Source organism: Alligator mississippiensis, chromosome 1 (genome assembly GCF_030867095.1).
Source record: "Alligator mississippiensis isolate rAllMis1 chromosome 1, rAllMis1, whole genome shotgun sequence".
Lineage (NCBI taxonomy): Eukaryota > Metazoa > Chordata > Crocodylia > Alligatoridae > Alligator > Alligator mississippiensis.
Genome location: NC_081824.1, coordinates 256555487 through 256572294, shown reverse-complemented (window position 1 = coordinate 256572294; position 16808 = coordinate 256555487). Strand labels below are relative to the sequence as shown.

At 40.7% G+C, this 16808-nt stretch overlaps 1 protein-coding gene across 7 annotated transcripts in view; it reads left to right on the top strand.

The window, feature by feature from the left end:
• PHLDB2 (pleckstrin homology like domain family B member 2) overlaps nucleotides 1–16808 on the top strand; it is a 98430-nt gene that overhangs the window by 17634 nt on the left and 63988 nt on the right. For 6 of the 7 annotated variants that reach the window (XM_006270575.4, XM_019476182.2, XM_019476183.2 and 3 more), the window contains 2 exons: nucleotides 2534–2643; nucleotides 6492–7840. In XM_006270575.4, coding sequence (XP_006270637.1) covers nucleotides 2595–2643; nucleotides 6492–7840 — 1398 coding nt within the window. In that variant the 5' untranslated portion in view covers nucleotides 2534–2594. The remainder of the gene's footprint in view (nucleotides 1–2533; nucleotides 2644–6491; nucleotides 7841–16808) is intronic. The other variant, XM_059720529.1, reaches the window with a different exon arrangement.

The following is a 16808-nucleotide window of genomic DNA, read 5'->3' as shown; positions in this document are numbered from 1 at the left end:
GTGTATTAGCCCAATTTAAGGCGCATTAAGGGTGCACGTGTACACATGAATGTGCTTAATGTGCCTTAAAAATGGTTATTTTAGGCTATTCGAGCCTAAACTTGATACCTGCATTAAATTTATGCACAAATAGCTAAGCTGAATTAGCGAACGTGTAGATGCGCTAATGTGCATTAATGTGGTCTGTGTTCATTGACTTGGGACCTACTTTAGTCCCAAGTCAATCTGCACACCTGCGTTAATGTACCTTAGCTCAAGCATGTGTAGATGCGTGTTTAAGTCACCTTAATGGTCATTAGGGTAATGTGCATTAAGTTTAGGCATGCATAAAAGCACCTGTAGACATGCCCAGTGTCATGCACAGTATCAGAGGGCTGAAAGCTTGGTATTTTGCTTTGCTCTCAGTCAGTTCACAGGGATTGTACATGAAGTATTTTGAGCCCCTAGAGGGACTAAAACCATCTTTATGGTTGAATGATCTCATTGGCTGACTAAGAAAATCACTCCTGATGGACTGACTTCTGCACTTCATCTTACTCAGCTGGAAGAGGAGCTGAGGAAAGCTGTGTTTTGAGTAGGGGGAGTTAACTGGAGCAGCTGTGAGTAAAAGCTGGAAGAACTGGAAGATAGAGGGAACAAAGATAAATCTTAGTTCTTCAGAGAGCTAAGGAGAATCCATAGAAGGGAGAAAGTAGCAGTAAACTCAGAGTTATTGACACATTGACATGAAGCGCTAATAGGCTGAACTTAAAACTGAGGGTCAGGATTTCCTGCCTCTTCCAAGCTGGAATGCTCAGAGGAGTCCCTTTAAGGAGGTGCATGGCTGTGTCTTCCTGTTAGATAATTTCTGGAGTGACCTACCTAATATTTTTTGTAAAATATTAGAACTTTTATATTCTTGCAAGGAAAACAGTGGCAGAAGGACAAGTCCCTCCTTACCACACTGATGGAGTGAAAACTGTCCTCGGGCAGAAGTCGCTGAGAAAAAGCATCATAAAAAAATAATTAAAATGACCATAAAAAGCATAATTTTTCACTGAGAAAATGCCTAGAAATTACTCATGGAAGTGAGCTCTAAGAAAAGAGGATATGACAAAGCATAGGGAAGGGGCTTGTTGAACAAGGACAGAGAACATGTTCCAACTATACAGGCAACCCCCGCTTAAAGCTATTTCGCTCAGTGCTGTTTCACTATAATGCTCATTTTAAATTGATACCTGATTTCACTTAGCGCTCAGCAAGTTTCACTATAACACTCGCAGTCGCCATCTTGGGTCATTAAAAACACTTGTGGTCACCATCTTGGATCATCAATTATTTTCGGTTTCGTTTAACATTTGTTTTACTTAACGCTCGGCTTTTCAGGAACCAATTAAGAGCGCTAAATGGGGCTTCCCTGTATAAGCACATATGATAGGAAGAGATATAAGCTGTTCTGAGAAAAGTTCTTTGTTGAAATTATTCTGTACTTTGCCAGGCTTGACCTTCTGGACCTCTGTCAAGAGAATAATGTACAAAGGCCTCACAAGAAAATTCCAGGCAAAAAGACTAAGATGTGTAATTTGAAGTTCTGACTTATTAGTTAAATGGGTGCCTTGACTTTTAACAAACATTATGTCTCTACTTCTGTTCTTTGCTGTTTTCCTTTAGTTATTACTGTCCTTGAAGTACAGTGAACTCAGACATGAAGAACATAACTTGATGCAGAGTAGAGTTTTTTTTATTACAGCCATTTTTTAAGTGCATTCAAATTAGTTAAATGCATTTTACTATTCTTTACTTTTTACAGAAAAACATACTTGATACTTCCAAGAGTGGTTTTCGTGTGTCTAAATTTTTGGATCTCTAAATAATGGCACAGATATCACAGTTGAAATTATTTTTAAAAGTTTGTAACCATCTGTAGACATTTTTCTATAAACATGAAAACATCTTTTTTTTCCCCCTCTAAGGGTGTAATTTTTTACCAGGGGAATTTGTGTCTGCCAAAATATTTACAGAGTGTTAGTTTGTGCACCCGTTTTAGATATAAGGTTTTGACTGTGGGGCTGTTGATATTAGATATTGTTCTAGTGCATTGTTTTTATAGCACTTTTCAACTTATTTCCTGCCATGTCTCAGAAAGAGGCCCACTGAGATAAGTTTTCAGAATTTAATGATTTTTAAGGAAACCCTTAGACAAGGCTCTACAAAGAAATCATAGTCCTGATGAATAACCACAGGCACTCCCTCTCTTACAGGAAAAGAGGATGAGCTAATGATTTTTTTTTTCATTTGAGGAGTAAAAGAAGCCAATAAAAAGTTGCACAGACATTCATACTGATAAAATAAATCTCTACTATCAAGCCTAATTTTGACATCCCTAATTTTGACCGACCTGTGAAGGGTCCAGATGTCTGTGTTGTTCCTCTCAGCCAGAAGACTCTCAGCATCACAGAACCTTAATTTCATTGTGTTTTTTAAAGTACCTGTAAATCAATTTTCAACATGTATTTGTTAAAGTAATATTGTTCCTCCTATTACTTATTTGCAGGTCAGTATTTACCTGGCTCATTCAAGCTATCTTTGTTTTAACCATTGGATAGAAGAAAAATATGATGCCAAACCGAGGTAACTTCTCCTCTTTCCAGAGCATTCAAACAGGTAACAAATGGAACAAATCAGTTATTTTGTAATGGAATTGGCACATTTCTAAAGACATCCTTGATTTTGATCCTGTAATTTAATCTTCAGTTAGAAATGGTCACTTTCCTGCTCTTATCTCTCTACTTCATTTTACCTACAAACAGTAAGCCATTGCTATAGCTTTGGCATACATCACAAACAAATAAAAAAAATAGAGCTCAGTATTTGCTGCCTACAATAGGCATCAGTTAACCACCTAGTCAGGGAGACAAGACAAGTAAGAAAAGGAAAGAAATTGCCTTAGAATAACTTCATCCAGAAAACACTTGGCTCAAAAGAGGAGCCTTGCACAATGTGTTGGAGGTTAACCAATTAGAGCCCTGGCTGACCTCCAGAGGGAACAAATTTCTTACATGACACGAAGAACACCCTGCCTCTAGTCTTCACAATAGCATGTGGAGGGAGTGTCAACAAGAATGTCTAAAAAGTCCTGGTGTGTTATCTGACACAACACTTTAAAAAACAATCAAAGGAGGCTTGATTTATGGACAGACATTTAAATACAGTTAGTTGTATACTGGATATACACTGATGTTTTTCAGCACTTAAGCATGTGCCTAAGGGTTTGAAGAATTGGGGCCAAAATGCAGAGGAAATGGCATAAGGTAAAAACTAAGGAATAGTTCAATTCAATTGACTACAATGGAGGTATTGTTGATTTTTGATTTTTGTTTGCTTTTGTCATTCAGATTTCAAGTACAATGAACTCTTTATCGTAAGACTTTCAGGAAAGATTTCCATGAGCTAACTTGTTTTTCTGGCAAACAGTTTTATTCTTCACAAGATTAAATATGATCCTCCTTGTGTTGAAAAAAAGTAATAAACTCTGTTTAAAATTCCATGAATCTACCTCTATATTGTTCAATTTGAGAGCGATTGGAAACATTAAAAATGCTTGAAAGCTACTTTTGTCAGTTGTGTCATGATACTCTTTTGAATAGTAAACGTTTATTGTGAGATTAACAGAACGTTTCAGAGAACTTTAGGCAAGAGGGGTAGTAAGACTTAGATGCAAAGCATTGTTAAGAATAGAGGGATAAATATGTAGAGCAATTTGTTAATCACAAATAAGTTTCACATTTTAGTATTCCTGTTTTGAATTTTTAAACCCTACTTAAAATTATTTTTTAAGGCTGGTTTTATTTTGTTTTACTTGTGTATGTTGTGTTAAAGAATACTTTTAGCTTTGTTTGCTTGTTCTTTATCAAAACTTGCACAAGTAGTATTTAAATTTTAAAATAAAATTTCACATCCCTTAACAGTCTGGCTCAAAGTAGTGATATTAAGATATGAAGCCTTTCAGTTGTAAACTCTTTGGTTCAATCCAAATAATTAGTCATCAAAAGGCATGTCTACACATGTGCATTTAATGTGCATTAGCCCAATTTAAGGTGAGCATCAACACATGTGCCCTTAATGCATCTTAAAAATGGCAATTTTAAGCTATTCAAGCCTAAATTTGATACTTGCATAAAAACAGTCTGCACACCTGCATTAATGTGCCTGAGCATGTGCACATATAGATGCCTGCTTAAATTGCCTTAATGCACATTAGGCTAATGTGCATTAAGTTTAGGCACGCATAAAAGCATGTGTAGACATGCCCAGAGGCACTAATGTTTTAATACTAGTTGACTCTGTAAAATAAATTGCTAAACAACCTTAACGCATGAAGGCACATGTCGAGATGGACTGTTGGGATTGTGTCTGAAGCTACAGGTAGTCCCTTCAGACATTTGATAATACTGTAATTAGTAACTGTTGAAACATTTTACTGTGTACATGTGGTGAAGAGAAATGAGGTAACCCTTCACATTCATATGTATTTTCTTTTTAGAGTGTATATTAATTTAATTCATTACCTGTTCAGTCACATTATCCATGGCACTGTCCTTTCCCTTTACTTTTGTTGTTGTTGTTCAAGATTATGACAGCATTCTAAAACTTTCTGTATCTTGCTACCTTTTGGGAAGATTGATCTTTCCAAGAGGATTGATCTAATACATTTAATTTGAAGAACTCAAAATACTTCATATACTAAGGAGTATTTGGGTTGCACTATGTAGGCATATTTTTATATTATTTGATGAAGGTCACAGATGAATTTTGACTGAACCAAGTGTAGAAACAAAGTAGGGATTTATTGTCAGCTTTCTATAGCTTCCATTGACTTCATGCAGGACTATAGTGTGCCTGTAGACATGCTGGGAGGCTGCTCCAAACATGCTATAATTACACCGTATCAGAGCAGACTCGATTAATTGATTCTGCCAGTGTGCTAATTAGTATGCTCCATCCAGCTTCTGTGTTTCGTGTATCAGTGTCCCCACGCTTCAAAATGGTGGTGGGGTGCTTTAACTAAAACTTGTTGAAAGAACTTTAGTTAAAGTACCCCCGTCACTGTTTTGAAGTGTGGAGATGCTGATACATGAGACCCTGTGGGTGCTTTAATTAGAGTGGTTTCTTAGATCTGCTCTAATTAAAGCACATCCCCTACCTCTGGAGCACGTATAAAAACACCCATAGGTCCTCAGTACTGAAAAAGCAGTTGCTTCATTTAGTTCAAATGCAGCTTGCCTTAACTTGCCTAACTCTTCAAAGTGCTGCTTTAAAGGGTAACTGAGACATATTTTTGTATCAGCCAAAGCCGAAAATCAAGTCCCCTTATGGTTCTGCAGTTCTCCTGCAACGACTGATGCTGTCACTAACAGAAGGAGTGTAGGAGTTTGCATTCCTCTGTGCTTTAGGTATTAAAGATGTCATTGCTAGGAAGAGAAACTCAAAACTGGCAGGATAGAATTTGGTATGTAATTGAACAACAAAAACAACAACAAAATAAGGATGTGTCATGATCTGTTTTGGTGTCTGTGGTTTTAAACAGCTGTGTTTATCACAAATATTTAATTCTCCTTTAATGAAGACAAAGTATCTCACTTCACGTTTCTGTATGTCTTTAAGACTGTATTTTAAGTAACATAATTTACTGCATCTATAGAGCTTTTCATATTTTGAGTACTCTGTAGTCATTAGGGACCTAAACTGAAACAGTTGATGCCATTGAGAAACAGGTGATATTTTTACTTAGCAGTGGAGGAAACTAAGGCTGAGGAAGATTTGTTTATATTCATACCCAAAAATCACTGAAGTAAATGGAAACACAACAGACTTTGGATAGGGCCTATAGTGCATGGCTTACAATGATTAGACTGAAAGTATGGTCCAGCATTGGGCAGCTGTCTAGGACTTGAGAGAGATGTTTGATTCCTTGCTCTTTTGTAGAATTTGCATGACATTAATCAAATCACTAATCATTCTCTCCATGCCTTGATTTCTCTTCTGGAAAATGGGGATAATGGCAATTTCATGCTTCCACTGGGGAGTTGTGAAGATCAATAGTATATTAACAATTGGGAGATGCATAAATACTACAGTGCTGGGAGCCATGCACATAAATGTTACAGAGATGGAAGGGTTGGGACCTTCCAACCCCTCAGGAGTTATTGGTTCCTGCTTCTGTGCTATATACTTTTTATAAGCCTTTTCTAGGGAAACAAAAGGACAGAATGAGTGTTCTAAAATGGATAGGGCATCACACAGGGCACCCAGGGTCTTTACCAATTATACGCAACCATGTCAAATGTCTCGCTTTCAGTTTCCCGTCCTGTAAAATAGAGTTAGAGGACTCCAACACCTTTGTAGAGTATGGATAACTTGTGTAATTATTGTTACTAATTATTCTGACATTGATTGCAGAATTGTGTTAATCACTTATTTGCTGAAAGCTATTTTTTTCTTCTTTCTTACAGATCCCAGTAAGATTATGGCAGAATATAGCCTCATACAAAACCAGATGGAATTACAAAATGCTAGTTTAGGGAAAAGTTCTGTGGCAAATTCCCTTGAAAACGATCTCCAAGATATTATGGATAACCTCAGCTCAAAGAAATATTCATCAAGCCTTAAATTTAAAACAAATGGGGATTACGTTGGTTCCTATTTAACCCTGTCACAACCTGTGTCAACTAAATCCAGTCCTTCATCCAGTGTAAAAAATATGCATTCTGCTACCAGAATTCCGGGAGGTAAGCTGTTCTCTTGTGACAGCCCTTACTTTTCAGAAAAAAGTGTCTCTGTAAAGCCCATGAGTTCCATTTCAAGTACTTCTCCATCCCTCAGTGGGTACAATCTAGGAAGGAGCGACTTTGACATTCATGTCAACAGAGAAAACGAGAAATCCTTTGGACATGTGGATCAATTTCACTATTCCAAGTATAGTCAAAAAAATAAATCGTATGACAATGTCTACTTCCCAGGAACACTGGACGGGAAGAAAAACTCAGGCTCTCTTCTTACAATGTGGAATGGAAGCTCAGGGAGTGAAATGATGCTTTCACCTGTTAGCACTTCAGGAGCAGCGAGCATGCCTTCCAGCCCAAAGCAGAGCAGGAGGATGAATATTCAAGATAGTCTAAATCTTCATCCAAGACCAGTGAAACACAAGGAGGTGATGACTGAAGCTTTGGGTTCAAGAGCTAGGAAATATTCTGGTGGGTCTCTTAGTCATATGGGAGTTTATAGTCGTTCTCTGCCTAGACTGTACAAATCGACAGAAAGCCAGCTGATGCCATTAAGTTTGCCACCAAGAAACTCTCTTGGTAACTCCAAGAGGAAAAAGCATGGAGAAAAAGATCTACCTCAAAGTGCACTAGATGCTGATAATTACCTTAATTTTTCTTCTTGCAGCTCAGAGGTTTCACCGTTTATAAATTCTGCATCTGATAATAATTCCTATGTTAGCTCAGCTCTTTGTGTTCCTTCAAGCCCTAGGCTAGCTAAAAAAATGCTTTTAGCATCTTCTTCTTCATATGTTTCTGATGATTTTGATAGACTTGGACTCTCAGGGACAAGCCCCAGTAACTCATTCTCCCCTGTGGATATTGACAGATCATTCTCTGTCAGAAGAAACCTTTCCACTAGTTCCATGGAGTTTGATGAAACGGAGTTGGAAAGCTTCCGACAAACACCAACTTCTTTGCCCCCTTCCATTCGAGAGAGAAAGAACAGTATTAGTTCAGTGACTGGAAGAGAAGACCTAATGGACTATCACCGGAGACAGAGGGAAGAGAGGCTTCGAGAACAGGAGATGGAACGACTGGTAATTTTACTTTTTCATTTAGATTTTACCAATGGTTAATGTTTCCAAAACTGGCTTTCCAAATGTACCTAGTAAGAGTACGTAGTAGATGAAAAACATTTGTTACTGTGCTCTGAAATTTAAATGCATGACCTTATATCCTGGGGACGTGTTGTTTACTCTGTCAGTCTCTAAACTTAACGGTTATTAGTAAGTTGCCTCAGCATCTCAAATGGTGTAATTCAGTTATGTAGAAAAACAAATGGAAAAAGTCTTAAAAATTATGAAAGTTCCCTCTGTGGGTTCTGTCAAAATACCTACGGATGTCTTTACATGTGCTCTGGGGCGGGGGGGAGGCACTTTAATTAGAGCGGCTCTCAGGAGCCGCTCTAATTAAAGTGCCCGCAGCATCTCGTGTATTCAGGGTCCCATGCTTCAAAATTTCAGTGGTGGCACTTCAACTAAAGCTCGTTCAATGAGATTTAGTTAAAATATCCCCGCTGCCATTTTGAAGAGCAGGACATTGAATACATGACATTCTGAGGCTGGTGGCACGCTCCAGCAGACTCAATTAATCAAGTCTGCTCCAATGTGCTCTAAGTACAGCATGTCGCATGTCAGAGCAGGTGTCCTGCACATCTACAGGCACTCTATGTATCTAAAACCCTACAAATTGCCCTTCCCTTATCTAACATTTTCTTTTTTTTTAACTGATGGCATGTTATTGTGATAAGTTGGTAAATAACCCATATCTCCACCATAAAAGGTCAAAGGTCATGTATTTTGCAGAAGGAATCAAATACTAAAATTATTTGATGTTCCCCAATAACGTGTCCAGTGAGCACCATTTTATTTTATATAATTAAAGCAATGACTTGATGAACTGACATATTTTTCAAAACATAGGTTTCCCTACTTTGTTTTTTCTGGTAATTGGAAAGGAATGACTATCTATCCTTCTGTAGGGATATCAAGAATGTGAATTGAAAACAAATGAAAGTATACACCTATAAAAATAGTTAGAACTGAATCATAAGAGAACTAATTCTAGTAATGCAATCAAACCCTGAAAAAACCCAAAACTGTAGAACATAAAGGGCGCATCTACACATGCAAAAAATGTGGGATCAGTTTACTCAGAATAAACTACAGGCAGTCCTCAGACTTATGACACAATTGGTTCCTGAAAACCGCGTCTTAAGTCGAAACATCGTAAGTCGGAATCAGTTTTCCCATAGGAACAATGTTATAAATGGGGGATTGGTTCCTTTACCACGCTCAATACACCTACCTCCAGCTGGTAAGTCTGTTGGGGTGGTGGGGCAGATCAATGCCCCCGCAGCAAGGGAGGGATTGGGGCTGGGGCTAGGGCCAGGACAGGGGCTGGGGCAATGGCTGGCAAGCCAGGGCAGGGGGGGCGTGGGAAGGGGGTGGGCGGCTCCCACTGTTGTGGCCCACCAGTCCGCAAGCTGCTCGTTTGGCAGCTCGTCCGGCGGCTCTCACCACTGCTCTCGCCACTGATCCGGGAAGGCATGGAGGGGGGTGTGGCCCCATATCTGCACGGGGCAGGCATGGCTTAGGCTGCCCCGGGCTGTGCTCTGGGCCGGTGGAGGAAGGTGCTGAAAGTGGGGCTGTGCCCTCCTGCCGCTCGCCCAGCTGGCACAGAGCAAAGCCACTGCATTGCCTCTGGACAAGCAGTGCACAGCGGCTGGAGCCGCCTTGGCCTCCCCGCGCCTCGTGGACAAACCACGGCTTCTCCCCACCCCACCCTGGGGGAGGTGCCCCCGGATCGGGGCAGGCGGCAAAGCAAGGGCTGTGAGGAGGCTGCAGCAACCCTAAAATTTGCCGCAGCCCCTGCTGCCTGCCCGGAGCACAGCCCAGTGGAGCCCCACCTGCCCTGTGCAGATCTGAGGGCACATGCCTCCGCCATGCCCTGGTACTGCTCACCTAGCAGCAGGACGGCATAGCCCCTGCTCCCAGTGCCTTCTACTGCCAGCCCAGAGCACAGCCCGGCGCAGTCCTGGCCCTGCCCACACTGTGCAGATCCGGGGGCACATTCCTCCTCCCTCCACCTGGTGTTCTTCCAGACGGTCAGTATGCAGCGGCAGGAGCCACCCCACCAACTCCCCGCAACCTCCTACCCACTGGGCAGCCCCTATCCCAGCCACAGCTTGAGTCCCTCCCTTGCTGCAGGGGCGTTGATCTGTGCACCCATGCCTCACTACAGCAGACTTACCAGCTGGAGGCAGCTGTATCTAGTGTCGTAAAGTTGAAACCCAGTCAGAGCCTCGAAACACTGTTATAGTTTACAAAGGTCGTAAGTGACATTTGTTGTAACTCGAACAGTCGTAAGTTGAGGACTGCCTGTACTCTAGAGTAACCTGTCCTGGGCATGCATCTCCACATGCTGAGATACAGAAGTAGATTTGCTGCTCCTAGCAACAGACTGCTCCCACTCCCTGTGGCCCTGTACTGGGCCCCTGCAGCAGCCAGGGAGAGCTCTATGCTCTCCCTTTGTGCTATCCCAGGGGCTAGCAGGGAGCATGGGGCCAGGAAACAGCTGTCTCCTAGAAGGGGCTGAGATATTATTCCCTGCCCCCAGGAGCTGCCTGCTGCTGGGGTGGGCTTCGCAATCCCAGCAGCAGGGAGATCCCAGACCCTGCTCCACAATCGTGGGGCGCAGGCTTGGAGGTTCTTATCTCCTAGCCCAAGCTCCACAACTGCAGGGCCAGGGCTCGGAGCTAAGAATCTCCCAGCTGCTGCTCCCCAGTTGCGATTGGGAAGCAGGGACTGGGAGCTCCCCACCCAGGCTCCACTGGTGGAGCTCCCCTCAGCAACAGGCAGCTCTCGGGGACAGGGAGCAGTCTCCCACCCTCCGCTGCCCAGCCGACTGGGAGCAAATGTGCTGTCTACAGCCGTCTACATGTGCTGTACTGTGCAGTAAGTAATCAAGAGTAAATTTGCTACTTGTATTTACAGGTAGGAAATTTACTCATGATTAGAGCATATAACTGCTTAATAAGCATCTGTATATGTAGATGGTAACTCTTACTGTGCAGTAATTAGCTGTCTAAAAGAGTTTTATATTTGGAATCTTTCCTAAGACAATAACACCCCACTCTACCCTCAAATAACTTGTGATGACATATTAAAATTGATTCTTTATTTAAAGGATGATGTAAACTCGATTTAAATAATTGTGCTATATGGATACAGTTTTTGTGTTTAGAAAGACCCTACAGCCTGCCATGGAATTTGCTAGGTTCTGCAATGGTCTAGTGTGTTAGTTGCTTCTAAAGCAAAGTGCAGGGATACATGTGGAAATTTGAGAAAAGAATGGTGGCTGACTAATCCTTAAATATGTTTATGTTAGTGCCCTCAAGAAACAATACTGCATAGTCAGGGGTCATTACTAATGTTATGTTGAATTCTGCTTGAGGATTCGTATCTGTGCAACTCTATGCATCAAATCCTATAGATTTTCCTCCACTCAATCTTGGGATTTGTACTAAGTTAAGATATACAACTATTTTACCATTGCCTCTGAGATACTGAATATTTTCTACTCTAAAAGGTAAAATCTGGTATGTTGATAACTACAAATATTTCCAAGTTATTTGCATGAAGTCTGATACCCTAAATCCATAATTAAGTTTCTAAATTAAATCGAGTTCTCCTAGTTCTCCTTAAAGTCAGTAGGTGTTACAAACAATGCTAATTGGATTACACAGAAAAAAAACAAAACAGTTTTTCATGAAAGGCAAAAACATTTCAGGAAGATAGTTCAAGCAGGATAGAATATCTCTCCTTTCATATTTCCCTCCATTTGGAAAGAACATTGTCCTCTTCTGAGAGATCTTATTTCTTGTAATCAGGTGAGTTTTTGATGCCAGTTTTTAACTAACGTAGAAGATTTTGGCTTAATGTTTTCACTCTATTAAAGTTGCTTGATTCTTATTACAAGAAGGCTCTTGAGTTAGCAGTGCAACCAATTTGATAGAGATGTTCAGTCATTTAAAATGGAAAGAAAGCATGATGTACTGGTATTTTAAAGATTTTTGGGCATTGGGAGTATGCTTTTGCAGTAAGTAATGGTAAAGAAATGTTCATGTGTTATTTTTAGATGAAGTGAAAAAAATCTTTCCTTTAGTTCAGCATTTGTTTCTCTTGGTTTCACACTTTCTTAAAGTCTTGACAGGAATTATCCTAATTCTTTCTTAACATATTGAAACATTTGAAAATGGTATATTCTATACGTTATATAGCTTAAACACAAAGGAATTTCCTTCTCTTTGATGTAATCTTCTGCTGATCATCCTGCTAAACTTTACTTTTTAAAGTCATCTGGTTAAAGGGTTGGGAATCAGAACAGTCCATTTTCAATGATTTGAGAGTTTGAAGAGCCAAGATAATTGGTTAGTAGGGTCCTGGGTGGAAGACTATGTTAAAACGTTCCGTTTTGTATTTTTGTGTATACTGGATTACATTTGGGGCTAGATTTTTTTTTTTTCAGCACGACTGAGCACCCAGACCTCCTATTTGCCATTCAGAACTTGAGTTCACAAAAAAAATACTTTTCCAGTTTAATGCAGGATTCCCAAGTTTACATGTGTGTCTTGCTTGTGAAGAAGAGAAACATGTATTGCTGGGTTCAAAGTGCTGAGTAAAAATCTGGGTTGAAAGGTTGGGAGGTGAATGATTTGTGTAGGGCAGTTAGCTTCTGTCCAAGTATTTAACCTTTTAATACTGTGTTGAAGTGAGCTGGACAAACTATAGTTAGAGAGATTCAGGGATTGATGGCAGAAATTTATTAGAAACAGTATCCACTGTAGTAGACATCAGGTATATCTACCCATATCTATCTATCCTTGTCATTTTCATAGAATACCAATAGTAATGGAGCTGCAGATGCTGCATACTTTTCTTAAGGTACTTGCCCAAAGCCAGGGCAGCCATAACCATCGTGTTATTAATATCCAAGCTACGTTTAGTTTAAAACTTGCTTGGGTATGTGTATGCCACCTGTAGTCAATGCTACTGGACTGTAGTGTGGATAAGCCATAGGGAATCTTTAAAGGGCCATTGTCTACCACAATGTCTTCCTTTTGCGTTTTTTCTTTTCTTACAGAAACCTTTAAATGAATAATGTTCATATTGTTTTATTAGAAACCTGTGGAATTCATTTTTGTTTACAGCCCTCTGCGAACATTGAAAATACAGCCTTTACCAGGGCCTAGTCATGAAAGTTACTAGTCTGCTCTCATAGTCCAGAACAAAACATATAGATAGATATCTACACACACAGAACACACTCCCCTCCTCCCCTGCCTTCCCTTTCAGATGAAAAAGTGCTTTTGTTCCAATTTGTTCTGAATACTTGCAGATTTCAATAATGCACTTTTCAGTCATTTTGTAATATCCTTTACCAGCAAGTAGCAAGATGAGGGCCCAGTGCTCCTGTGGCTGGGAGCACTGGTCAGTTGATTGGGAGCCTTAGAGAGCACACAAAAGCCTTGAAGGGAGCTGATCAGATGACTAGCACTCCCAGCCATAGCTCTAGTGTGCCCCTGAAGTTGGGAGCTCTGACCAGTTGGCTGTTACTCCAACCTCAGTCTTGAAGGGTTTCAATCCCAAGGCTGGGAGCAGCCACATATGCAATTTAAGACATGATGGGAACCAGCCACAAGGTTATTATACAAATATTACAAATATTTTGTTTAATCACTGTGTAGCTTATTCCTTGTTTTATTGCATCTTTAATTGCTTGAACATGTGGTCGGATTACTGTTTAAGAAATGATTAAACAGTGAATCATGTCTTAAGTGTAATGTCTGCTAGGGGCCTGAAATAGCAGCTGCCTTGATCATCTAGTGTTGATTTGCAGACAGTATGATATTTTGCCTCTAGATGGTGCTACATATTAAAGAAATACGATTTAGAATTAGATAATGTCCATTACCTAGCTTTAGATATGGATCTGTAGAACATATATTTATAGGTCTCGCAGAGTTTCTAAAAGCCATGAATTTACTCATGAGAGATTTTAATTTAAATGAGCAATAAATTTACAAGCAATATGAAAATTCAGTTGGAAGGAACATGTTTAAAGGAATCTATTTCTCCCCAGTTAAGTGAGCTTTTTTTTCATCTGTGTTAATTCCATAACTGTGGAAAAAAATGGAGAATTAGTATGAACCAAGAAAGATTATATGTAGGGGTCTACCTAAATTGTGGGGAGACTTACCAATTTTCATGGGTTGATTAGGCATAAAGTTCTAGTTCTATAGTCAAGGCCCTCCTTGGGGGTGGTGAATTGGGGAAACCACCCTGGGTCCTGTGCTTTGGGGGGCCCTGCGTAACTGAGCAGAGCAGCCGCAGTGACTCAGCGCTGCCGCTGCTTTTGTGTCCTGCTGCTTGGTACCCCACCTCCCTCGTCACCAAACCCATCACTGGCTTTTTTGCATCTGGGGCACAGGGGGCGGGGCCTTGCACAGGCTGATTTGCCCCAGGCCCCACACCCTGCTTGGGTCATCTCTGTCTGTGGTCATCTGGTGGCCACCTTGCCCCTTGGCACTGATTGGTGGGAAGAAAGCTGGGGTCCAGCATGACTGCTGGATGCCCTTTGTATGGCCCTGCCTCTTGGCGCTGATTGGTGGAAAGGCTCTGGTGCTGGGAGGAGGGGTGAGGGGGCAGCTGCCATCTTGTCTCCTGCCATTCATGTTACACCACCAGCTGATGCCTTCCCTTCCCAGTGAGGACTACTGGCTCCCACTGGGGAACCAGCATTTTTGGTTTATTATTTTTGTTGTTGTTGTTGATTTCACAGATTTTGTGGACAAATCCAGATTTTGCGTTTTCTGCAAAAACTCTGAAACTGCAAGTTAAGTAGTTCCCTCATTATATGTGATGTGGCCACATAGATTAACATTCAATAAATATAGGTTGGGATTTTCAAAACAGAGCTGATTATCCCAACTATCTTTCACTTTAATTAAAGTGAAATTATTTAAACATTAAAATTAATTAAAGATATATGTCTAGGCCTCATGCACAGTTTAAAAATGTCTAACACATGATTGAAATTTTTATTGTGCTTAACCTTTTTATAGTTCTTATAATCTTAGGTTCAGACACTATAATTTAAAAACATTGTTAATTTAGGTTTTACCAACACCCCTGCAAGGTAGGGAAGGCCAAATAAAGGTAATTTATCATGCCGTGAATATTTGGCAGTCTTTGTGTTAAGGCAGAACAGCTGTTTAACAACAACTTAATTTAGTAAAGGAACAAATGACACATCAGATTGAAAGCACTAGGTACATTAGATATACAGGATGTAATTATCCCCAGTGTCTTGGTAAATTTTTAATATATGGGACCTATTTTTGCAAGACAGTTCGGCAGGGTCTTTAGTTTTATGTATTTTCCACAAGGCCTAAATACAAGCCACTTGTTATCTTTATTTTCTTTCTAAGATAATTAACATTTTAATGGAATATACTTAGCTCAATGCTCAGTCTTGTAACTGATTAAAAGGAAAAGTGTGGACTAGAATACAAATTCATTTTAATGGATTTAGCTTGCATTTATATACCATATGTGAAATCAGAATCCACCACCATGTCATATCTTGAAAACCTGAATCCTTGTTTTTAAATATCAGAAAAAGGGACCATGCAGTGAGTAGGGGCATGTGTAGACAAAACGGGGACTCTAAATTGAAGTGGTGGGTTTTTAAAAACACCGCTTCAGTTTAGGGCCCTTTAAACCCCCATGTCATGCACACAACCCACTGACTTACCTGCCTCTCCGGTGGCAGGGAAAGGAGGGCCAGCTACCAGTGGGCGGAGCGGTGCCTGGGCTGCAGCTGGGGCTGGTGCTTCACTCCATGGCAGCAGCAGCCCCCCCGAGGTGGCACCCGCTTGCAGGCATCCAGCTTGGGCAGTCCCAGGGTGCACCGCAGGTGTGAAGGGAAGCACCAGACCCCTGCACAGCTCAGGGAGGCAGGCAGGCTCAGGGTAGGGAGGGAGGCAGTAGGCGGGGAGCCAGCCTTCCTAGACTGCTTCCAGGCTGCCTGCAGGGCTTCCTGCAGAACCCCTGAGCTGCACGGAGCCCGGTGCTTCACTCCGCAGCTGTAGGGGCAGCAAACTAAAACTTGTCAGAGGAGTTTTGGTTTGTTGCACCCCAAGTCATTTAAGGCATATTATGCCGCCGATTTGCTATAACGACTGTTATTAATGCGCAATATGCCACCAATGCATGCAAACACTGACATGGTTAAAGCCCGCTTTAAAGTGTTGTGCACACATGCCCCTCATTTCATCTACACATGGCCTTCATGGCAAAGCTGAGTATATGTTGAATTTCTAACTGTCAGTGTCTCTGATGTAGGTACCCCCTTGCCAGCAATGGTAGATGTGCTGGTATGTTATTCATGCTAGTACTATCTATCCCTTTTCACTGCAGATGGCTGTATTGTTAAAAACAGCAGAGTGGCCTTCAGGGAAGAAATATAGTGAAAAATCCTTAAAAGTTTTCATTCTCAGCTGAATGTACCCATTAGATAGTACAGTTTTACACACAAATCTAAATAATAACAGCAACAATAATAATGCCATAGTTTCTGTTTAACCAGAAAATAAGCATGCTGTATTCTTTGTAGTTTGCAGTGTGATGGTATTTCATGTACATGCAGCTGTTTTTGTATTTTTAGTTGCTGGGATATTTTCTCGGTTATTCACATAAAACATTTATGGTTGGAACTCTTGAATACAGGTGTGATGGAACTGGCTGCCATGAATGATGAGGATAGAGTATACAAAATAGCAACAGAAAGAGCTTCCCATGCATAAACTTCTTAATACCTATTGAAGTAGAAGTGATAGACATAGGCATTTCTGTAATGTGTGCTTTGAGATACTGAGACTCATCAGGCACTTTCTGAAGTGAGTCAAGTTTTTCTTCCACTAATGTTTTCCCAAGCAGTAGA